Raw genomic sequence first — 24,776 nt, 5'->3', positions numbered from 1 at the left:
AGGTCAAGGTTCCAACCTCACAAAGAGTGGCAGCAAATCAAAGCTTTCTGGCTTCAGTAATGGCCTAGGTCTTTCTTGTTTGTCTCCTGATTGTGGTCTTTCCTTCCTCTGAGCTCTTCCAGCATTCATGCTATTAGATCAGGCAGTGGGAGCTTTTCTGTACTAGTTGGTCACATCTGAAGCCACGTGTGCAGCTCTAGTCAATTTAACAAGTGTTTTACTAAGCACCAACTACGTGTAAGACTAAGTGCTGGGGGGAAAGGTGAAAACAAAAATGCCTCTGCCCTCCAACAGCTCCCATGAGGGGACACAGTACAAACAATGGGGGAGAAAGAGCAGGAAAGGGATCAGGCAGGAGACGGCACCTGAGCTGGGCTCTGAAGGAAGCTACAGGCTCTCTAAGGAAGTGATCCTGCTAGTGTCCAGTGGCCATTTAACCAATGGAAGAGAAGACTGGTGGAGTGGGGTGGGGAGATGTGTGGAAGATAGTCACCGTCAAGTATTGAAGAACTGTCATACAAAAGGAAGAGTGAACTGGCTCTGCTTGACCCCAGAGCAGAACTAGGAATGATGGGCAAAGCTGGAGAAGCAGCTTTCCATTCAATGAAAGGACAAACTTGGGAACAGAGCCCGCCTAAAAGTGGGATGGGCTGCCCCAAGAGGACAAAGCATCTCCCTCCCTGGGGGGCTTCAAACAAATGTGGAAAAGAGGTTGCTTCTTTGGAAACAGGGTGGACTCGGAGTCCGGTCCTGTGAGCTCTTTAACCTAAGCCTTTCTTTCTCCAAGGAGACTGTGAGCTCTCTGAGCGTAGGGCTTGTCCTTTGTGCCCATCTTCCTCATAAGATCTGGCACATAGTAAGCATTGATTCATGTGTTCATCACACCCTTATGGTATTCCAGGGGATGTCAACTTTTCTAGTCTCACCCTCCTGTTTCCCTCCCATTCCTTTGAAGCTCAGATTCTTCCTGGAAGCTAAAAATGAATAGTTTCTCATGAGTCATAGCAAAATAATGAGATCACTTTGATAAACATGACCCAGGAGACTTCTTATTCTTGTTTTGGGAGGGAACTTCAAAAATGACTCCATGGTGAGGAGCAGCACACTTCATAATGCATGACCTCTCCCCCTTGCATGGGGATGAGAATGTCACTGCCATCTGGCTCCAACTAAAGGGCACCTCCCACAACTTACCTGCTTCAAATAGGTTCTCTGTTTTTGTACAAACAACGAGGCTACCAGGATGGCCTTTAGCATGACTAAAGTGACTGGAATAATGATAACGAGAAGCCACCTGTCATCCTCTTGTTGCTCTAGGAATGAAAATGACAAACAAGGATCAGAGGTTGGTCTTGGTTTTGAGAAACTCTCAAATGTTATTAAGGTAGGGCAGGGCTAAGATGGGAGCATGGTTCCGCCTGCCAATCATCTGCCACATTCATGAGGCTGGAGCTGAAATCATTGGAGCCGAAAATTAAGAGCAAGCTACGTGTGGCCAGATGCCTACGTTCCATGGCGTTCCATCATTCCTTTGGGCCAAGGCCTTGCAGTTTGGTGAAATGAAACAGCATCATCGGTTCACTTCATTTTGAAAAAAAATCACCCCAAATACAATCCTCCCAAGATCCTTTGGTTCTTGATTCTTTGGCTTGGTTCCAATTTTTAAAAATCAAACTTGTGACTTTATGTAATCATCTCAAAATAATGAAATACAAGCCCCACTGACACCGACACTGACACTGACACGGGACAAACAGGTTCAATGTTTCTCTCAAACTCTGTAAATAAGAGGAAGCAAGTCCAACGCTTGAATTAGCTCAGAATTCTTTTGTGAAGGGAATAAAGTTCTGAAGTTGCCATGGCTTAACAGCTACAGGGAAATCTGACTTCTTATTGGCATGGGTGGTCATGAGAATGGCCTTGGCCTTCAGCAACATGTTACACAGGTCGAGGCCATCATCATCCCTCTCCATTCCCAAATCTATGCCCACCCCTTGAAAGAGCACCTCCAAGTTGTGAACTGATTCAACCATTCTGGAGAGCAACTGGGAACTATGTCCAAAGGGCTATAAAACTCTGTATACCCTTTGACATAGCAATACCATTACCGGGTCTGTATCCCAAAGGGATAAAAAAAAGCAAAAAGGAAAAGGACCTATGTACAAAAACATTTATAGGAGCTCTTTTCTGGGGATTAAGAATTAGAAGTTGAGAGGATGCCCATCAATTGAAGAATGGCTAAACAAGTTGTGGTATGTGATTATGATGGAATACAATTGTACTATAAGAAATGATGAGCAGGATGTTCTCAGAAAAGCGTAGCAAGACTTGCATGGGCTGATGCAAAGTGAAATGTATTCAGCGCAAAGCAACAATATTGTGCCATGTTTGGCTGTGAAAGACTTAGCTATTCTCAGCTATTCTCAATGATCCAAGCCAACTCTGCAGGACTTAGGGTGAAAAATGCTGTCTATCCCCAGAAAAAGAACTGATGGTGTCGGAATACAGCTTAAGGCACACTTTAAAGAAAAGAAAAGATAAGGAAAGAACACCTCCAGGCCCCATGAGCCTGAGCAGCACTCTCCTTATTCCAACTTTCCCTTTTCTTGCTCTGCCCCGACCCCAGCCTACCTCCCCTGGCCCCCACCAAAAAGCTGACCTGTCTAAATTCCAGCACAGTCCTGCTCTCTGCTAGGGAATAAATAAATCGTGATCATGAGAGGTAGGATTATACAGTGGCTATAATGCTGGCCTTTGCATTAGGAGGATCCTAGTTCAAATCCCACCCCTGCCACAGCCTAGCTGTGTGATCCTGAGTGAGTCACTCCACTTCTCCCTGATTCAGTTTCCTCATCTGTAAAATAGAGACAATAATACCTGTAGTACCTCTGTCCCAGAGTAGCTGAGAGTTTCAAAGGAGATCACATATGCACTGCTTTGCATACCTTAATGTGCTAAGTACCAACTACTACTACTGCTACTATTGTGTCTACTACTAGTAGTAACAGCTGTTCATAATGATTTAAGAGGCCCCTCATCCCAACAAGGATGTGCATTCTAATAGGCAAAGGAGTGGCAATTCTTTGATAGATGGGCCTCCCTAGCCTAACTTCCCTGTGTGAGGCCAACCCTTAACCAGCAATACTATTTAATTTTTAAAAGACAAAAAAAAAAATTGCTCTCTTTTCCTAATGCTAATGGAAGTTCCTCTAAGAATTGTGCTGAAGAAATGAAAGCAAAGGAGATGCCCATCAACTGGGGAACAGCTAAATAAATTGTGTATGTGCAGACGACAGAATATGGCTGCCCTCCAATAAAAGCTAAATATGATCGGCAGAGATGCATAGAAAGACTCGCATGGACTAATACAAAACAAATGGAGCTGAAGCAGGAAAATAAGATACACAATGACTACAACCATGGAAAGGAAAATGGAATAAACCTAAACTGAACACTGTGTCATTATAAAACTAAACTGGTCCTCAAAGGAGAAAAATGTACCTCCCCCTTCTTTGTAGAAGTGGTAACTATGGATGTGAAACACTGCATACACTATCCCAATGGACTGATGTGTTGGTTAGTTTGGATGATCTGCACTCTCTTTCTTTGTTATTCTTTGTTATAAGGAAAGATTTATGATGCAGAGGAGGAATCTATGCAAAAAATAGAAGTGATGTATAAATGCCTGAGACTAATGAAAGCTTTATAAAGAATCATTTCTTTAAAAGCATTAAGAGGCAGAAACTCAGTGGAGAAATCACTCCTTTTGTCACTGCTCCCAAACTCCCTAAAGTTATCATGAGAGCCCTGGACTCTAAGGATAAGTCTAGCCTTCAACAGCTTTGGTCAGGTTGACTACAAATTAACCAATAAAAACAGTAATAGGATGAGATAGCTCTCTACCCATAAACTCTCTGAACAAAGTCAAGAGTATCTAGCCCCAGGCTAATGATTCAAATCAAGTAAAGCACCAGTTCTATGTAGCTTCCTGGTTTTATGACTTGTATAGTTCAGGGAAAAATCAAAAGAGAAAAATCAAGGTCCTTTACAGTTCAGAGAATAGCAAAAGTGATAAACCAAATGGTTCACTGTAATGGAATTTTGCCATCTTGGAAGTTTCATGGCCTAGCCAGTGGCCATGGCCTATATTTACTTTTAATTTTTTAACTATTTCTAATTTATCATACAACTCTTTTCAGTTTATGGATGCTTGTGAGCCATTTTGAACTAGCGTCTATGTACATCCTGATTTCTTTGGGTTCTTTGTAGATCCAGAATGAAATGTACTCATACTGTCTCACCTCTCGCTCTACCCACTCCCCTGCAAAAAATAAAATAAAACAAAACAAAAAACAACATAGTTTGCGATTTCCAGAGGAAGACAATAAATATTCCTCTCTTTAGTTCTGAAAGTGCCAACATTTATGTGCAAAGGATATAAGATGAAATATTTTGTTTCTAGATACAAAAGGTGTCAGTGATAGATTGGCAGCTATGAGCATGGACTTAAATGGATTCGTCTTAAGCTCAGTTGGAAGCTTTGACAGCTATATTCATCACAGTAAAGTTGATGAAGCACCTGTCTTCTCTGCTGTCAAGTCTTAACCTGACCCCAGAGGACAGTCATTAAAAAAATACTGTGGGCTTTCCCCCCTGACTCCCATGCCAACAGTTACATCCAATCAGGGCAGGAGTAAATAGACAAGTTTGAGAGTTCAAGGTGAACTCTGGCCCAAGTGACACTTTTGGGAGAACCAAGACTGACCGTACCACTGTGTTACTCCCGCAAACCTGGCTCTCACTGGCTTCCTTCATTTAAAAGAAACATTCTAGCTGACACTTAGCTGTACTCTAGACATAGGTTTGAATTCAGCCTTCTCAAGGCCCCTGCTGTCTTCACATATCCTCCTAATTCAATCCAAAATAAGCACAGTTCTTTTCATTGAGAAGTCTGGCAAGACAGATACACACACACTCACACACACATACACACACACACTCACACACATACACACACATACACACACACTCACACTTACACACACACACTCATACTCACACACTCATTACCAATTTAGGCAGTTCAAACATTTGACTTGCTTTCATCAGAGATCTCCAATTCTGGCAAAGTAAGGGTCAATCCTACAGGCCTAATCACAGCCCCTCTAGGATTTAGCAGATGCTCTTTGAGACTGAGCAGGACCAGAAAAGAGTCAACACTCTGTATCCAGCCAGGAGAACAGTCTCTCCAAACTCAGTATGGTTAGTCTGTCCTGGAGCTATACTACAAACATTTGAGGGTTGGAGATGAGCTCCCAAAACCAGAGCTCTACTGGAACACCTTTCAAAATATGATGAGTTCCAGTCTACTCCAAATGAGGTAACCGATGGGACACATGTGAAAATAATGAGGAAATACCAATACATGTACAATCAACTCATGAAATTCATACACATTATCTCAACCTGGAAATATAGTCATGACTGGAATGAAGAAGACTAGGTTCAAATAAAGGCTGCTAGTTGCCAATACTAGCATCACCAGGGCCTAGACACAGTGTTAGGCACATGATAGGTCCCCAATAAAGACTTCCTTGGTTGATGAATGAATTTTCTTCCTTGGTTTAGGACAATTAGCAAAAAAATCCTCTGAATTCCATGATCTGGCAAAAAAATCCAACAGACTGACTTAACTCTGCAGTAGCTTTTCCATCATTCTCCCTGATCTCCTACCGTCTAAGCACTGCTGGGAACTCCATTCACTCCAAAAGCCTTCGGTGGCGCAGTAAATGTTCACTTTGTCTCTGATCCAGACGCAGACTCTTCTACTTTCATTTGACTTTTGCAGGGTGATCACTTCTTTTTCTGTTGACCTGGACTGAAAGGCAAGAAAACCACAGGCTGGGGGGGTTTGGTTCACAGACCAAAACACTTGGCCTGACATTGTGACTTGGCTCTGACTTCCTTACTGCAGGAATCTTCCATGGATATGTCACTGGCTAGACCTGGCAAACCTAACTGGGAACTGCGAAATAAATGTCTCTAATAGATATATAAATTATGATTATGGCTGCCCCAGAATGAGTACTGCTGTGTAATCACTTAGGAATGTTTATTGAGGGGAAAAAAAGAAGGCAGGCGTTGTGTGTGCAATACAGTCATTGATGGGACCTGGAGTTTGGAAACGGGGAAAAGCATGCATGGAAATGATTAAATCTCAGAGACCTCAATGGCAGCTCTAGGGTCAAGTATCTGACATCCCATGCAGTTGACAATTTGAATTCAATGGGCACAGAAGAGATATGTCTTTTGACTTCTTCACAGAGCTCAGGGATCACTCCAACTGAGGGACGAAACAATTTACTTCCTTTTGTGTTTATGAGTGAAATCTCAGTCTGTGGGTGCTTCTGCAAAGGGGATACTGCTTGTGGGCCTGTGCCCTTCATTTGTATTCCTAAGAGTCAGAGAGCAATCTGACCTCAAACAACACCTTTTTCTAACACAATATGACTGCTACCATGATGCGGTAGAGGGAAGGATAGGGGTGGAATGGGAGTCAGGAGACAGACACAGCTCTGATGTTAATTAATGATAGGATCTTAGACAAGTGCCTTCCCTTCTCTGAGTCTCAGTTTCCCCATCTGCACAATGATGGGATTAGATTAGAGCAATGGCTTCTATCTAGTCCTTGTTCTGACCATAAATTGGACACCAATGTGGCTTAAAATAGAAATTCTAACAGATAGTATATACTTACTAGCTGTAAGACCCTAGGCAAGTCACTTTGCTCTGTTTGCCTCAGTTTCCTTCTCTGTAAATGAGTTGGAGAAGGATATGGCAAACCACTCCAGTGTCTTTGCCAAGAAAATCCCAAATGGGGTCACGAAGAGTCAGACGAGACTGAAATAACTCAACAACTTTGGTACAGTTTAAGGGGAAAAATAAATTTATATCTAACTGTTATTTATACATGCATACATTGTCTAGAGCCAAAAGGTAACTCAGAGACCATCTAGTTCATTTTACAGATGAGGAAACTGAGGCACAGACTGGTTAAGTGACTTGCCCAAGATCATACATATAGTAAATGTCAAAGCAGGATTGGACCCCCAGTTCTCAGACTCCAGAGACAGTACTTCTTTCACTCTACCAACCAAAATCCACCAGTCAGTGCAGCTTCAGTGTATTAGTGCCGGGAGCCAAAGCCTTTGTCCCTATAGCTGGGTCTCTACTCCCATTACCCCACACCCTTTCCTGCACCCTCCCCCCCCAGCCCTGGGAAGGGTCCCTGTTTGACCAATGTGTTAGAGAACACCGATTAAGCACCTACTATGTGCTGAAATACAAAGAAAAGTAAAAGACAGCCCCCGTCCCCAAGGAGTTCACAAGCTAATGGGGGAGATAGCATACATGTACCTATGTACAAACAAGCTACAGACAGATGGAGGGAATGGAGGGAAGCAACAGGCTCTTATTTCTATTAAATAAGAATCATTTATATTAGAATTTAATACAGATTATGAGGAGAAAAACCATAGTGAATGAAGTTCCCACCTCAGAACCAAGACCTAGTTTGTAGGCCCACCTCTGCCCCAGATGGGCTGGGTGACCCTGGGCATCTCAACTGATGTCTCTGTGGCCCAGCAACTCCCCCTGCCTCTAAACTGTAGTTCCCAATCTCCTGCACTACTGAAAGCAAAGATCTGGGTCAGACAAAGACAAATGCATTTATACCACCCAGGAAGCATCATCTTCTTGGAATTGAACTTCATATGTCAAGCACTGAGATGGGATGGGTCCCTCAGGGGGCTTCCATTCCAAGTGAAGCTCTTCAGGATTCCTCTGAGTCAGATTTAGCTGTTCAGGGGGAGAAGGTTTCACTGAAAAGCAAAGGAGAAGATATAAGCTTCCAGACCACTTTTGCTCCAAAGTGGCCATGTTGTCATTCAGGGGGACACTGTGCCAGATGACCCATTATGCTTATCCCAATGATCCTGAATGAGTAGCAAGGCAGATATCTACCCTTGTCTCTACCCAGGTTACCTTGCAGAAGGCTGAATGTGAAGAGGGCCTGACACATTGGACACTGGGAACTTCCTTTATAGTAACCATCCCCATGTAGACAGGCTAGCCACATTCCAAGACAGGCTCTTGGGTCATCATCGAAACTGGCCAAAATATGACTATTTGCTTCTGAAGATTTGAGATTCCAGGATTACCCAACTGTTGCATGGCTGACTCTACTGGGATTTGGCAGGCCTGGACATATGGGTTAAAGTGCACAAGGTAATCTTTACAGTGAGGAAATTTGTAGGCCAAAAGCACAGATTGATTATGGCCATTTGGCTGAGGAAAAGGAGATTAAATAAGGCTACCCTGATGAACAGAGTCTTTGAGTGGGAAGTACTGTGGTGGGAGTGAGGATGCTGAAAAGTTTTATACATAGGGGGGAAGATTCTCGTTTGGGCAGGTGCTCAGGGAGAGTTAGACAAAGGGACCTGCAGACTAGAAACTCTGAGTGGTGAATATTTCATCAAGGGTGGTTCCATGTGGAAAGACCAGCCACACATGGCTCAGGACTCTTCATGATGACCAGCCTCTGACTTGTTTTTAGACAAGACTGGAACTTAGAGGTTCTCTATCGACTGGCTCTTTTCAGACTTGAGAACTTTAGTAAATGCAGTGACCAACATCTCTGGGGACTCGTGATGAAATAAAGAGAAGTGGCAGACTACAGGTGCAGAGACGTGTTTTTGGACATGGCTGATGAAGAAATTTGTTTTCCTGGACCATATATACGGTAGAAGGGGTCAGGCATTTATTTTTTCAGTTGTAGGGGTGAGAGGAAGAAAAAATTAGATTTTTGTCAAGTGAAAAAAATTAATTTAAATGTCCAAATTAGAGAGAAAACCTTTAGGGAAGTCTTGAACATGACTACAAAATTCCCATCTGTATTGCTCCTCTGAGTTCAACTGAGGTGAATTGTATTTGTGGATTTGACGCTTTCTTTTCGGTGACTGCATCTGGGAGAGAGGAGCTAGGATGGAGGGAAGATCAAATAAGGACGTAAAAGGCCAGTGAAAGCTAAGGGAAGCACTGAGTCTGGCTAAAAGGGACATCCCAGGCCAGAGCTAATGCAACCAACTAATGCCCTGGGAAAGTCAGAGATTTGCTGTTGGGTTTAGAGTGGGATCTGGGGAACAGAACTCCTGTGAAAGGAGAAGTTCCCCCCACCTCAGCCTCAGAGGCTGAGCATACTTAGTGTGCCAGTGCATGCACACACACACACACACACACACCCCTACACAAACACATACACCATGGGACAGGACATAGGAAGGAGAGAGCAAATAGCCTGAGACCTTCTCCCACTTTGGCAGGAGGGAGTTTCCATTTTCCAACCTGAATTTTCTTGCATTTATAAAACTAGAAGGAATAGGTAGCTGGCCACACTTTCTCATTTCCTCATTCGATACGCCTCAGTCGCTTGACGTGAACAAACACTCCATAGTAGGGTGAAAAGTCTAGGGTGGGAGGTCCCCAGCATCTGGTTCCTGGGTTACGGCGCTGATGTGGAAGTCAGTGACTGCTGCACATTCTAATTGATGGTGACGATGGTCCTTCTTTTTTGGAATGACCTGCTAGTTACAGCTCAGCCGTCCTCAAGGCCTCCATTGCTCTCCCTTCCTTTCCTCTTCCTTCAAAGCTCAGCTCAGGCACCACCTCTGATAAGCCTTTCCTGATCTCCCTCCCCAGTTTTTAGTGGTCTCTCTCTCCTCACTTTATTATCTGAGTAGGTACTGGATTCCTTCCACATGCGTACAATAAAATGTAAGCCTCTCCATTTTGTTTTTGTATCTCCAGAGTCATCTGTATCTTTAGAGAACTGAACTGAAAACTGTAGAGAGTTAGAACTGGCTTCATTGGAAATAGGATTTGGGGGATATTGTTCTTCAATAAATATTAATGAATAAATATGAAAAATGTTATTTCAACAAATTTTACTCTCAGCACTAAGCAATGCCCAGAGCAATTGAAGAGGGCCTGTCTCCATGCCTCCCCAGCAAGGAGAAGCAGAGAAGTGCAGAGCTAGTCCCAGCTCTATCTCCTTTCACAAGATCATACCAAAAGGTCACAGATTCACAGATAAGAGCTGGACAGAACTTTAGAGGTCACCTACCCTCATTTTACAAAGGAAAAAAATGAAGCCAAGAGGGAAGAAGTGACTTGCCCAAGAGCTCTGTTCCTTCATGTTGTCAAATATGGATTTATTGTTGTTCAGTGGTATCTGACTCTTTGTGAGCCCATTTGAGGTTTTCTGGCAGAGTTACTGGAATGGTTTGCCATTTCCTTCTCCAGCTCATTTTACAGATGAGGAAACAGAGGCGAACAAGGTTAAGTGACTTGCCCAAGGTCACAAAGCTGAAAAGTGTCTGAAGTCAGATCTGAACTCAGGAAAATGTGTCTTCTTGACTCCAGGCCCTGAACTCTATCTCCTGAGCCATCTTGCTGTCCGACAACAAATATGGGTAACTAACTTGTAATAGGTCCCACACAAAATGTAGTTCCATGTCCTTAGTATGTAAGCTATTGACCGCTATTCTGTTCCATGTGGATAGTACCTAATGTAATGTCATTTATCTGGAGAGTAACAAATCATTTCCCAGAGATCCACAGTAATAAAAACCACGAGACCTGATACAAAATCGAAACTTGGCTTTAACTTTAGGCGACAGCAGCTTAAAGCCACTTGCATGGACAAGAAAGCAAGGCTGGGTCACAAAAAGACACTGTATACTGTAACTCAAGGGCCCCTGGGCTTGGCCTCTGAGAGGGGAACAGGGGTGGGGGAAGACACTTGGCGAATGTGTTCTGCACGACTTTCCTCAGGATTCTTGTTTGGATGACCAATAGGGGTTGAGGTTGTGATGAGGCAGAGTTTCAGAGGATGTCTGACCCTCCTCCTGGGACAGAGGCAATAAACACTAGCTGCAGAATGCAGCATAGACTGTGAGATGAGGCTGTCAATTCACTTTGTGTTGCTTAGCCATTTTTCTTTGTTACAAAGCAGGATTTAACAGGGAGGTAGAAAATGGGAAATGGGAATTAACGATAGTGTAAAAAAATCAATAAAATATTTTTAAAAGGAATGGAGAAGCTCTCTCTAGGGCCTCAGGTCCTAACCTAGAATCTAGGGATTCAGATTAATTGCTAAAAGTCAGGCATAAACTATGAGATCAAAATGATTCAACAATTGCTTTGCTTTCCAGGGGAGCCCACCTAGTGCCAAGCATCCCTAAACCTCAGCTCCTTGAGCATGGGAGGCTTTTCTTATTTCTTATTTTAAAAAACCTTCTCTCCAGAGCATGAACACATCACAAGGCCACCATGAACAAGGAGACAGAAATGCCCCAACTCAAACAGAGGAAAGATGCAATCGTTTCTTGTTGTCTTTACCTATATTTTGAAGTTGAAAAGAAAAATAGCTGGCCCTCAAGGGAAGGGTTACGGAAGATCCGTTGACACAGATGTTGAAATCTTGATAATCTGCAAGCTCCACACTTGGAAATCGGCATCCAAGATGTCTTCCATTGGATTCTATGTAGTCAGCACACTGCAGAGCACGGTCTAGGCCCTCGTACCTATAAAGGTAAACATTAAAGAAGGAGGAAGGTTGAAACATTATCATGAAAAAGAACTCTGAAAGAGTAGGAGCTCTGAACAGAGGACCAATGATGAAGCAGAATGAGAGAGCCAAGGTGACATACATCTTGGCAATGACCCATGTGTAAATTTGCTCGATTTAATTATGCAATTTCATTTTGACCCTCAATTTTAGGGGGGGGTGTTGAGCGGACTCAAATAGGGGTAGGAGACATGGTCGAAAAAGAAGAAGAAAGGATGGCCATTAAAATAATTTCTTCTAATGCATAGTACCTAGAAGGATAGTCCAAATTCAGCGTATAAGCATCACAGGTTGGAAAGTTATATTGAATGTGTACATATTTGCAAAGTACACTGTGACTGTGGGGGCTCAGGGAAGCTGGCACCTGGGCAAGGGCTCTGAATTAGCCAGACTAAAAATCAGCCAGGGTTATGGCAATCTCTGGGCAAGAGGCAGTCAGGGCAAGCAATCACCTGGATGAGAGAGCGCTCAGAGTAAATAGCACTGCAGAAGGATAAAGCCTTTCACCACTTGAAAGAGACATAAGGATCCTCATCTCCTCTTTCACTTTTTTCTTCTGAACTTAAAAAATAAAACAAGCATTTCCCTAACAAAGTAGAATAGAACGAAAGAAGATTGCTCCTGATACTGTAGATCTCTTATGTAGGGCTTGCTATTTCTTTTAAATATACAACGTGGAACTTTCTTTTTTGCCCCTTCCTCCCTCTCCCACCCTAGAGATGGCCCGCATCAGTGTGAGCTGCTCTGGTTCTTTGGCAGTGGGTCGGGGGACAGAATAAGGGAGAGCTGCAGAATGTTGTCATGTCCCAAGGCCAGGCTGGGAAGGTGACTTAAGTTTATTTGGCAGTAGGAGACAAGGGGAAGGAGGTAAATGACCTGCAATCCCTTCCAGTCCCAAAACTTAGAGGGTCCCAGAGGGCACTCAACAGGTAATTGGCAAATGAACTACCCCATCTCCAACTATATAGTCTGGCATTAAGAAGCCTGAGATGAGTCAAGAGGCCCGATTCAAAGCTCAGATCTGCCTTTAAATTAACTAGTTCAGGGATGGGGAACCTGTGGCCTTAAGGCCACATGTGGCCCTCTAGGTCCTCGGGTGCAGTCTTTTGACTGAGTTCAAGTTTTACTGAAGAAATCCTTTCATGAAGGGGATTTGTTCTGTGAAGTTTGGATTCAGTCAAAGAGCTGTAGCCGAGGACCTAGAGGGCCACATGTGACCTTGAGGCTGCAGGTTCCTCACCCCTGGTTTAGTCTGAGCCCCACCTATTTACAGAGGCGAGGGATGTCGTGGGAGGCAATTTTGTTCAGGGAGAGATTGGAGCTGAGGGCCTCTGGGCTGCCACCCAGCTCTGTGATTCTCTGACTGTCTGGCAGCTCTCACATCTGGTTCCACCATCAGCCTCAAGAATGAACAATGTGATTCCACATAAAAAGGCAGCCTAGATATCAGTATGGAAGCAGTGGAGATGCAAACCTCCAGGCATGATGACTGAAGCAATGAGGTTTCTAAGACCAAACCTGATGTTTTAGTCGAGTGCAAATACCATCTGGCTAATCAGATCTTTTCCCATGGCCACAGGATAATTATTTTTTAAAGTATGAAACCACGTTAACAAAAGACTGCTTTGTAAAGAGGTTTTGCTTAACAAAACATGAGAGGTTGCAACATCCATGTACAGACCAGTCTGGAGGGAGCTGTTAAAGGAGGCCAAGCATAAAGAAAGATCCACTGGATTAAGTGGGAGGGGCTCATGTGTAACTTTCCAGTTATTCATGGTCCTGAAAAAGAAATTGCCCCACATCCCCAGGAAAAAGAGATTCTGATTTAAAAAAAGGGGGGTGGGGGTGGAGGAGGGGGCTTCCAGCACTCAAGGTTCTAGAAAACAAAAACCTGAATCTTGGAGGGTTTCCCCTATCCAACCACACCCCAGTCCCCCTCATGAAATAGCTCACAATATGAAATTTGCCCTTCACTGAAAAACAGTGGAAAACCCCTTTGAAACTGAGCCAAGTCACCAGCTGACAGTAAGCAGACTGAAGCAGTTATGTGGACTAAGTTAGATTCCTTTAATGTATAATTTTCAAAATGGTAGCCTAACAGGCATATCCTTAGGCTGAGACATGGGAGACCTGAGTTCTAGACTCACTGAGTGGCCTTGAACAATCTGTCCATATCCCAGTTTCTCATTTAAATGATGGGGGATAATGATGCCTATTGAAATTTTCCCCTTCCTTTAAAGCCCAATTCCAGTGCCCCCCTATTAGGGAAGCCTTAAATGATGACCTAGCTGTCATGGACCACATGAGACTGTATTTCTTAAGTGTATAGCACAGGGCCTGGCACAGAATAGGCACTTGTTCCCTTTCCCCTTCCCTTGTCCCTCCTCACACCATTGTGCCCCTGTGATATTTTTATCACATATTCTTTTATACTGTGGTCATCTATGTCCTCTACTAAAGTCATCCTTTAAAGCCTCACCTCCTCTAATGTCTCACCTCTTCTAAAGCCTCACCTCCTCTAAGGTCTCGCCTCTTCTAAAGTCTCACCTCCTCTAATGTCTCACCTCCTCTAAAGCCTCACTTCCTCTAAAGTGTCACAAATGAAGTAAAACAGAAGCTCTGGCAAAGCCTGTCGAGCTAGAGCATTGACTTGGTGATGACATGGTCAATGGATTTGGAGTTAGAGACTCTGGGTTCAAATCCTGATCATCACTTGCTACATGTGGTCTGAACCAAATCATTTCACCTGCCTGGACCTCAGTTTTCTCATTTTAAAAATGAGGAGGCTGCACTCGTCCTCTAAGGCCCCCTCCAGCTCAGACAGTCTATAGTCCTAGGGTTATATGCCTGTTGTCCAAGGAATAATTGGAATGAGCCTCCTCACTATGGGAACAGGCCCTTCAGTGATGAAAGTCTTTGGCCACAGTGACTCAGGAAATCATTGACTAAGGTCAGAGGAAATGGGAGCTCTGGAAGGAATGTGCAAAGGTGGCCCTACTCTAATGATCCCAGAGGATGGAAGCTCACTTCTGTAGAGCTTCCATTCTCCTTCCCTGCCTGGCAACACCAGACAGCAGGAATTGCATCTCAGCCAAATCTTGTGTCTAGCTCTAAGCCCAACAGAGGTCCATAACAAGTGTGTGTTTCATTGAACTGAATGTCTGGCCCTCCCCAGCCCACTGAGACATGAAGAAAATCTGAGGATGTTAGGGCCAGAAAGGGAGCAGCTCAGCTTTTCCTTTTACAGATAAGGAAGCAAAGCTCAGAGGGGGAAGTGACCTATCAAGGTAATGATAAAAATCAAATAAAACAATAATAGCATTTTTACAGTTCCGTCAAGCTTACAAAACACTTTCCAAATATTCTCTTATTTGATGCTCACACAATCCTGTGTAGAGGTGCTATTATCACAATACTCATTTTACAGATGATGAAACTGATGCCCAGAGAGCCATTCACTGACTTGTTCAAGGTCACACAGTTAGTAATTGTCTGAGTCAGGACTCGAACGCAAAAGAGAGGAAGTAACAGATGGCTGGGCCCATGGGAGTGGGTGAGATCATCAAGCAAGAGTGTGCACAGAGCGGAGAGGAGGCAGCCCGGAACAGAGCCTTGGGGAACACCCCCAGTTACTTGGCCTGGAACAGATGATGATCCAGTGAAAGACACTGAAGAGTGGTCAGACAAGTAGGAGAAAAACCAAGAGAGAGTGATGTCTGGTGAGCAGCGTGAAATGCTACAGACTACAGAGAGGTCAAGAAGGGGAAGGAATGAGAAATGACCATCTGACTTGCGAAAAGATCACTGGTAACCTTGGAGAGAGCAGTCTCCATTAAGTGATGATGTTAGAAGCCAGATTTCAAGGGGTTGGAGCTGAGTGAGAGAGGAGGAAATGCAAGCAAGAGTCCAGATAGGGTTTTCTAGTTTGGTTGTGGAAGGAAGGAAAGATTGGACAGAGCAAATAATAGGGTCGAGAGTTTAGATTGTTTTAGAAGGGGAAAAGTCTGGGTTTGTTTGCAGGCAACAAGCAACGAGCTAATGGATAAGAGTAATTAAAGATGGAGGAAGGGGGATTATTAAGGAGCAAATCTGTGGAAGGAGCCAAGAGGGGAACAGTGGGATAAGTGCAGGCCATGGCCCAGGTGAGGAGAAGGGCCACCTCTTCATCAAAGGCTGGAATTAAGGACAGAAAGGGGGATGATGTCAAGGGACTTTGAGCAGAAGAAAAAGGCCAAAGAGGGTCTTCCAAGAAGGTGGCCTCTCTTTTCTTAGCCAAGGATGAAGTGGATCCTCTGCTGAGAAGGTGGGTATAGAAGGTTCCAGAGTGACTCCCTCTTGCCTCTAGAATAGATTCTCAACTCCTGTGTGTGGCCTTTTACAATCAACCTCACATCATGCCTGCTTTTCCAGACTGTCCTTTGCACATGCTGAAGTCCAGCCAGACTGGTCTCCTTCCTGTTCCCAGCCATGACACTCCATATGCTGTCTTCCTGTCTTTGCTCAGATGGTGCCTCCTCCCTAGAAGACTCTGCTTTGTCTCCTCTGCCTCTTCTTCAAGGCTCAGGTAAAGAGCCACTCACTGCATGGACCTTTCATGACTTTACCTAGTTCTTTTGTATAGCGCTCCTGTGTACTTCTATGTGTCCACATGGTTCCTCTTCCTCCTACATACTCCTTCCCTCTAGTAGAATTTAAGTTCTTTGAGGGCAGGGACACCACAATCCCTGGTATTTATATATTATAGGTATTTATTGAATGCTCAAAGCCAGGATCCCCACAATGCAAAAGCCTTTCTGATTATGCATCCTCCTATCTAGAAGATACATAAGAAGAGACTCCTCCATAGTAAGAATGATTACATTCTAATACGAAGTTCTTTCCAGTGCCCATAGTTACGGGTCAAGGTTTGACTCCTGCTCCTTAGGTCCCTTCCAACTGGAGAGCTAAGGCCTTATGGTCTATAAACAATTCCAGGCTACGTTAACCAATGGCTCAACATATAATGGGAGATTACCCTAAATGAATGTCCCTCGATGACTATTCATGGTGTGGAAACCATTTTTGGTCGTTTTCTTTCCTCTCAAAGAAATCTCAATTAACCAATACTTACCAATAATACAAGTTGTAATTTGCTCCTTCAGGAATTTTTTCTCCTGGTTTCCAAGTGCAGTGCAGAGATTTCCAGTTATAATAGATACACTGCATTTCCTGGATTTTGGTCTCTGGCTCTCCTGTGAAATGGAAAGATGACGAGCTCTTAGAATGTTGGAAAGCCATAGTGACGTCACTCTGCACCTTCAGCAGCTTTGGTCATCCTTCCATCTCATATAACAATCAACATCACCGGCAATTTTTCAAATTATTCCTTGACCCATGTCATACAAACTTCGGACCCATGACATGCAAAAGCTCTGGGGAAGCTATGTACCAGCTCTAATCTTGCCCATGCAAAGACTACTAAGCTAAAGAAGTGGCTCTCTGGGCATAGGACAGCTAGTGTATCAGAGTTTAAAATGTGAACTAGCTTACTTTCACAAAAGTACAAGCTCCAGGGGAATATGATTGGTGGGTTTCGATTTCCAGAAGAATTGAGCATTGATTTCCTATCTAGTAAACTTCAGTGCCTTTCAGAAGTGACCCATGAGGGCTGTTATCACAGGAGTCACCTCACTCTAGTTAGAGAGGCAGGATGGTGGAGAATAACCTGGAGACAGGGAGACTCAGATATGAATTCTGCAACTCCAGGCAAGTCACTTACCTCCCTCTGAGCCTCAGTTTCCTCTCCTGTAAAATGCCCACCTCAAGAGGCAGCAAGAGTGGAGGCAGGAAGACCTGGGTTCAAGTTCTGCCTCTGACACATACTGGCTGTGTGATCCTGGACAAGTCACCTAAATTCTCGCCTCAGTGCCTCAGGCAACTTTCTAAGACTAGACATTTTCAGAAGTGCCTATCCATATTAGCGGATGGATTTACCACGTTAGGAGTTTCCTTGCCAATGAAATCACCAGATTTCCTTCCCAGCCCCTAAAACCTGACCTCACTGTTGAGTATCATAGTTCTGCATTGCTGTGAGAACATTGCTGTGAGGCTCAGATATAAATGTATCTGAAGGGTTATAGCAGGGTTTTCAGCACTGCCATCATTCATTGTACTTCCCAGAAACCACCAGTGTTAGAATAGTAAAATGTCTAATATTCTGCCACTGCTCCCCCTGACAAGCCCTTTGGACCCATGTTGTTTCAGCATGAGTTGTCTAAGCTGGAAATGCTGACCAGGACTATGGATCTGTCATCTCTTTAGAAGCTACCTGTAGTCCTTCTTTATATGGGTAAATGCAAGATCGTTGGAAGTCTAGGAGGAAAAAAGAGCATCCAAGGAACATACCAGGAGTGAATGTTTGGGAACATGTCCACATCCCCTTCTGACCCAGGCAGGTGTTAATTCCTATTAGAGTAACCAAATAATATGCTGGACATGAACAGCTAAAATCTAACCCTAATTATACTGACCATCTCTACTGGCTGCTGTAGTATATTCTGATTGACTCAGACTTCTAGACAACTGAGGAAGGAGCAGGTGACTTTGTTTCCTTTCAATGTTTTCTTGCCTTTGCATTTCCAGGCAAAGACCTTCAACTTCATCACTCTTGGTAGAGTAAAGAAGTAGCAAAGCCTGAGAGTCCTCATTGTCAAACAGTGTGATAACTACACTGGGGAATATGAGGAAGTGATGGGTCCAGCTGGAAGTCTGTCTGCCTTGTATTTTTGTGTATCCCATTTCAATCCTTTGGGTGGCTCAATGAGTACAAGACACATGTTCATTCCCCGATGTGCACAATAATGACTACTGTCTGGGTCAGGATATGGAAAAGGGAAATCCATAGGAAATGGGCTTCAGTGTCCATGGACTCCAAGACACTCCCTGGGACTTGTTTTTTTTTAACAGTTAGGAGCTTGGCTTGTTATCATTTCCCTCTTTCCCCTAAAAGTGAAACACTAGAATAAATTCCAGCCAATAGAGGGTTCTGGTCAGTTAAATTCTATTTAATTGAGGCTTTACTCTATATTAAACCTATTTTTTTAAAAAACATATTTTATAATAAAATTTAGAAAGCTGAGAGCAGTGTGGTATGGAAAGAACATTGGCCCGGGAGTTAGGAGACCTGGGTCATAGTCTAAATTTTGCCACTGCTTTTCAACGTGACTTTGGACAAGCCAATTGCCTTCCCTATAAAAAGAGGAGGTTGGACAAGATTGGCCTCTAAACTGCTGAAGAGTCCTCCTGTTTGTGATCAAAGGTGTTAACCATGTGACCCAGGCAACACTCCTGAGTGCAGCCCAATCTAGATTAAAATCTAATTGGGAAATATGTAACGAAATATGTAAAAAAAACACAGATAATATTAATATGTGGTTTTCCAAGTCACTCTGAGGCCCACCGGGATCTTTCTGTCTTAGGTAGTTGATTCCACTGCACCACAAGATAACAATAAAAGGTTCTGAAAGCTTAATCAGAAAATTGAAGAATCTTGCTTCTCTAATCAAGGTGACTTTCAGGATAGAGCCTCATCATTCTTGAAAAGATGGGGTAATAGAGGATCCAAACCTGCAGGGCAGTTTCATAAATCCAAGGTAAATCCTTTCCTAACCACTTTGATCTAACAAGATTCAATCTGAAGGAAAGCTGTCTCCTAACCTTGCAAGGGAATCCAGAAAGAAGTCTGTGTCCATTTGCTGTGAACATCTGATCCATTTGTACAGTGGCCCGTCAGGAGCGTTTGGATTTTTGCTTCAACTCCCTGGTTGAGGTCAAAGCCATCTTCATAATTTAACTTCTTAGTAATGATGGTCTAATTTGATTTTTAAAAAATGACACAGTCAAGCTTTGAAGCAGCCTTGGAATAAAGAACCACATTAATAAGGCCCTAGAAATCATTAATATCCTGGACAACTCCCAATTTCTAAGACACCCTTGATAACTATCAGGAGAAAATGTCCCAGATACATTTCTCGTACAATCTATCCTCCATATATCATGCCAGTCATTGAGAGCATTCAAAAGGCTATAAACTTTCCTTTTGTTAGGGGGGAAAATAAGCTTTATGGAACTCCAGATCTTATAACCCTAATCCTACAGAGGGTATCACCACTTAACAATGTGCATTCTCTCTAGTCAATATCCACTCAATGTAGATAAGCAGATATATAGATAATAGAAGGCATAAATACTTATAGTTATAAAAAGATATAGCTATCTGGACATGTAGAGAGAGGGATAAATATATGTGGTAATGGAATAAATACATCGATGACACAGACAGATACAGACAACATAGATACAGATATAGACAGTTATAAGATGTCCCTACATATATACATACAATGAAAACTTCAGGCATCACATAAAGTGAAGCTAGGCAGTGACTGGATAAGTGGAGAGAGTCAAACCTAAGCCGTGAATGACTGAAGGACCATGAGGGTAAAGAGCAAGAGTATGAAAGTCACTCTCCTCCTCCCCCACTCCCACCAAGAATACATTCGAATTTCTCAGGTAGGTATGACTAGGCTGGAGGTCCTATTTTCTTACTCTGAAGTTCTAACCAAGTTCAAAGAAAGTTTTCTAATCCATGACTCCCTAAGCAATGTCAGAGGTTCAGGTCCCTATGAACCAACACAAGGTTCACAAACTGGGCCTGAGGTCGGTTCTCTTGCATCTGGAGAGATCCTGAACCCAAGGGAGCTGCTATGGCCTGGGGAAGACTGGCTGCTGATAGATGGATTCCATAGGCTTGGCAGGACCACTGCTTGGGGCTGAGGTTTGTCACTCCATTTAGTATTTAATAGGGAATAATGGGGGAGTGGAGAGAGGCCTGAAGTGGAGACAGATGGCCTCCATACAAAGGCCATCTCTGCCTCTTCCTAAAGCTATGACCCTGGGGAAGTTATTTATATAGTGAATAGTCCCAGAACCGCAGGAAGTGGACAGTAGGATTCCATTTCCCATCACATAAACAGCTAGAACCAAGAAGCAGAGACTGTTTTCATACCTCCCAATCTTCACTGTCAATGTTCCGGTATCTTAATTTATATTGTACCGTGCAGTGCTGGAACACAGCCAATGTTAAAGGGGGCTGCCATTGTAAATTTAGGTGACCTAAAAAGCCGGGATCTACAATCTTCAGATTCTGAGGAGGATCCACTGAAAGACAAACAAATAGGGTCAGTGAGGACAGCACCTGCTGCCTTTGTGGAAGCCCTCTGAAACTCAGGTTCCTGCTAGGTATGAATGGTGATCCAGATGGCCAACAGAAAGGGCTAGGTTTTCCCACTAAAAAAAAAATTGTTTGTTGACTATTAAATTGAGAAGGATACCAGGGGAGCTTTCCAGGAGGGTTCAAATTATCCTCCAGGCCTGACTCGCCACCAACTATCTAGGAGGATAACTATTGCCCTGAGAAAGCTTTCCTTCCACACATCATCTCCCAGAGACACCTTTGCCCTGTCAAGTGCCCATCATCCAGTGCATCAACATATGGCACCTTCAGCTGCTTCTAGGCATGAACTCCATGGTGACCCTCTTCTTGAATGCTGCAAGACAGAACCACTTAGAAAACTATCAACATTTCACAAGGAAGAAAAGCACGAAAATAGAAGAGCTACCACACTGAGTGTTAGCCACATAACCCATCCAAAACCAAGAGTATGTCTCTGGCAACAGTCGGTCACTCGATAAGGAATTAGATTGCATTAGCTATGGGCATGTTCTGGGCCCAGAAGTGGTGGTTGTGTTGGGGGCGGGGAGGGAATAGGGGCCTCAAAGTAGAAACCATAGTCCCTTCCTTCACAGAGTTGGCAAATCCCATACAGATAGAAAAGCATCGCTAAAATACAGGAAACAATCGGTCTGAGATCTAGTCCAGCATCGTATCAAGTTCTAGACAGTATATTAATCAGTCAGCATATTCTATGTGCTGGGCACTGGGCATACAGAGACAAATGGCTTTGATGGTGTCCAGGGTATGACAGCTTTGAGTTGCTTCCAATCTCTGCCTGTCTCTCCCTCTGTTTAATTTATGAATATTGAGCAAAATAAAGTGACCTATGTTCTAGACTAGAACAGTTCTGTGAACAGTTCTGTCACATTTTAGCTATGTGACCTTGGGCAAGTCATTTCTTCTCTTTGCACATCAGTTTCCTGATGAGTCGAATGAGGGAATTGGACTAGATTATCTCTGAGGTTCTTTGCAGCCCTAGAACTGAATTCCAGCAGGAGAGTGTCAGGGTTATATTCAAGCCTGTTATCATTCTTGAAGGTGCAATACAAGAGGGGAATTTTGAGTTAGGAAATCTAATTTTCCCCTTCACAAATAAATGCAAATGACCTGTTCCTTTTCCAAAGTAACTTTTTTTTCAAAATAGCCTCATGCAACTAATTGTCTTCATTCCCAGAGGCTTCCTTAAAGTTCTCACCATATGTTGTTTGGGTTTGGAGTTTTTACTGAAAAACTCTTAATTCTTCTTCAGAATCCTTTTCCTGTCCATCCTGGCCAGTGCCAGGTTTGCTCATTTGTTTATTTTTTCTGAGAGGGCTAAGCTCCGGCTCACTGCCAGGTACCATCTGAAGCCTTCAAGGCAAAGAGAAAGCAGATGTCATGCTGTCCTGAACCTCCTGTTATCATTAACCAGCAGATGGCACTTAGGCCACATTTGTCCAAAATGACAGAAGCAGGAGAAATGGTTCTGAGAGCATCTATTGGCTCACCTCCACAAACCAGAATTCTGAGAAAATGAGACATTATGATTAATTTGTGTTTCTTATTACGTGAGGCTCCAAACAATGCCTAAATATAGCTGCCAGTATTGGAGACTTGGAAGAAGTCTAGCTCTCGTAACTCAGGGAGACAATCGACCAAGGAGAATGCATAAGCCCTAACATCTGGCAGGTCCAAAGAATCCCAGAATCACCTAGTAGGAAAGGACCTGTTCAGCCCGTACCTGAAAAGGGAGGCAGCATGTTGCTGTGCAGAGCGTGCTGGAGAGCATCATTCAAGAATTTTGAGCTTTGGACATGGAAGGGAACTTGGAAGCCATCTTGTCAATTCCCTCATTTTGCATTTGAGGAAACTGAGATCCAGGAGGCTAAGTGTGCAAGGTCACACTGGTGGTGGCAGAGACCAGATATGAACGTTGGTCCCGTGACTCCAAAGCCAGCACTCTTTCCACTGCACCATGCTCAGAGCTTGGCATGGTCATTTGCCACTTTACATTTTGACCCCATTTCCTCATATGTAAAATGAGAGACATGGAAGAGGCAATGGTCCCTCCAAGGTCCCTCCAGTTCTTGGGCTCTGATCCTCAGAATCCCCTCTATAATACCAAGAATGAGTGGGCATCCAACCCAGAGACTCACTTAGCCCTCTCTCCCCACTATCAACAGGACACAGAGGGCAGTACCCTGCCATTCTCCTACATGAGACTGAAGGTTTCATTCGGGAGGCTTGTTCCCCCTTTCCAGGCTAGCTTGGGCATTCACTGACCATTGAGGAAGCCTGAGCTCCCCTAATTTATTTTGAATGATTTTGATATTTGTTACAAGGGTTTTACCCCTCAAAGGAGGGAGAGAAAATAAAGACCTGTTCATTGAAACAATTCAATTAAATTAACGTTGAAAAGAAAAATAGAGTTGCCCCTATCCAAACCAGGACAAACTAATCAGTGTGATAGAATGGGGTGTCCTTCGGTCACTTGGTTATTCCATCAGTTAGCAAGCATTTATGGGGCTTCTTATAGGAAAGCTGGGAGTGTGGGCCTTTCTTTGTCTTCCAGGTGTTTGGCATGGGGAGTTGGTTGATGAATAAACATTTGGCAAGCACCAGATATGCCACAGGCACTGCGGTGAGTGCCGCAGAGGCAAAGAAAGGTGAAGGACGGCCCCAGCCTGGGCTCACCTTCTAATGGGAGAGACAATATACAACTATAGATACCCAACGCTAGTAAAACCTAACGTTTCTATGATGCTCACTATGTGCCATGCATTGTGCTAAGCCTTTGCTCCTCAACCCTGAGAGGTAGGTGCTGTTATTACCCTCATTTTACAGGTGAGGAAACCAAGGCAGACAGTGGTGAAGAGACTTGCCCAGGGTCACACAGCTAGGAAGTATTTGAGGCCAGATTTGAACTCAGGTCTTTCTGACTCCAGGGCCAGGATTCTCTCCACTGTGCCACCTGCTTGCTTTACACAAGACAGAGTAACTAGAAGACATTGTGAGAGAGGAAAGCACCAGCAGCTGGAAAGATGGAGGTGGGCAGTATCCTTGTCTTCTGTGGACACCTGTAAAGTTGGCCTGGCCTTCCCTTCCCCCCCACCCCCACCCCAGCCCTCACCTCCTTCAGATAAGCCCTACTGAGGATTCCATTTTAAAAGCCAACAGCCAACCTTGCTCTCCACCTCTGCCCTGCCCTACCTTCCTTCCTGAGTTCGGCACATTATACTTCACTGCCTGTGTCCTAGCTAGTTATGGATACCCATGAGCTATCAGTAGAATTACCAAATGCCACCCCAACTCACAGGGCTGTAGCTGGGGGAAGGCGGAGGACCTGCCTCTGCCAGTCACTGCCCAACAGAACCTAGAAGACCATTGGCCTCTGCTTTGGGGAGAGGAGGGAATTGTCTAATCTGAAGTTGAGAACAAAGGGTCAAGAATGTGACTTTTAGCAGGAACCTGCCTTTGGGCCAAGGGGATCCAAGTCCATTTGGGAACTTCAGCTACAGAGACGTAGTAGACTCGAACCATTCAATCGCTCCCTTCCAAATGGAGCTGAGCCTAGAAGGTGTGCCTGGCACTCAGTGGGCTTACCTGTTATCTGGCTGGAGAAGGAATAGCTGTGGCCCAGCATGGCAAAGAGTAAAGTAGAATAGACCCATTTGGGAGAGCTCGGTTTCCGATGCATTTCTCTAGGGTGTAACAGCAGGCAATTGGCTCTCTGGGGAGGAAAACACCTTGTTAGAAGACAGAAGACACACGTTCGATATGGTCTCATTGAACATAATCTGTTTGGTTAAAAGTAGTCAGAACTTTACAACATGATAT

At 43.9% G+C, this 24,776-nt stretch overlaps 1 protein-coding gene across 3 annotated transcripts in view; it reads right to left on the bottom strand.

Moving 5' to 3' along the window:
* Positions 1-24,776, bottom strand: part of IL13RA2 (interleukin 13 receptor subunit alpha 2) — a 42,657-nt gene that overhangs the window by 1,249 nt on the left and 16,632 nt on the right. For all 3 annotated transcript variants that reach the window (XM_072626900.1, XM_072626901.1, XM_072626902.1), the window contains exons 2-9: positions 24,543-24,669; positions 20,733-20,884; positions 19,382-19,535; positions 16,797-16,917; positions 11,458-11,642; positions 7,735-7,880; positions 5,734-5,878; positions 1,195-1,313 (exon numbers count right to left, since the gene is read on the bottom strand). In XM_072626900.1, the coding sequence (XP_072483001.1) occupies positions 1,195-1,313; positions 5,734-5,878; positions 7,735-7,880; positions 11,458-11,642; positions 16,797-16,917; positions 19,382-19,535; positions 20,733-20,884; positions 24,543-24,669 (1,149 nt within the window). The remainder of the gene's footprint in view (positions 1-1,194; positions 1,314-5,733; positions 5,879-7,734; positions 7,881-11,457; positions 11,643-16,796; positions 16,918-19,381; positions 19,536-20,732; positions 20,885-24,542; positions 24,670-24,776) is intronic.

Source organism: Notamacropus eugenii, chromosome X (assembly GCF_028372415.1).
Source record: "Notamacropus eugenii isolate mMacEug1 chromosome X, mMacEug1.pri_v2, whole genome shotgun sequence".
In the NCBI taxonomy this organism is placed as follows: Eukaryota; Metazoa; Chordata; class Mammalia; order Diprotodontia; family Macropodidae; genus Notamacropus; species Notamacropus eugenii.
The sequence above is the reverse complement of the archived record's forward strand: the minus strand, read 5'-3'. Positions and strand labels throughout refer to the sequence as shown.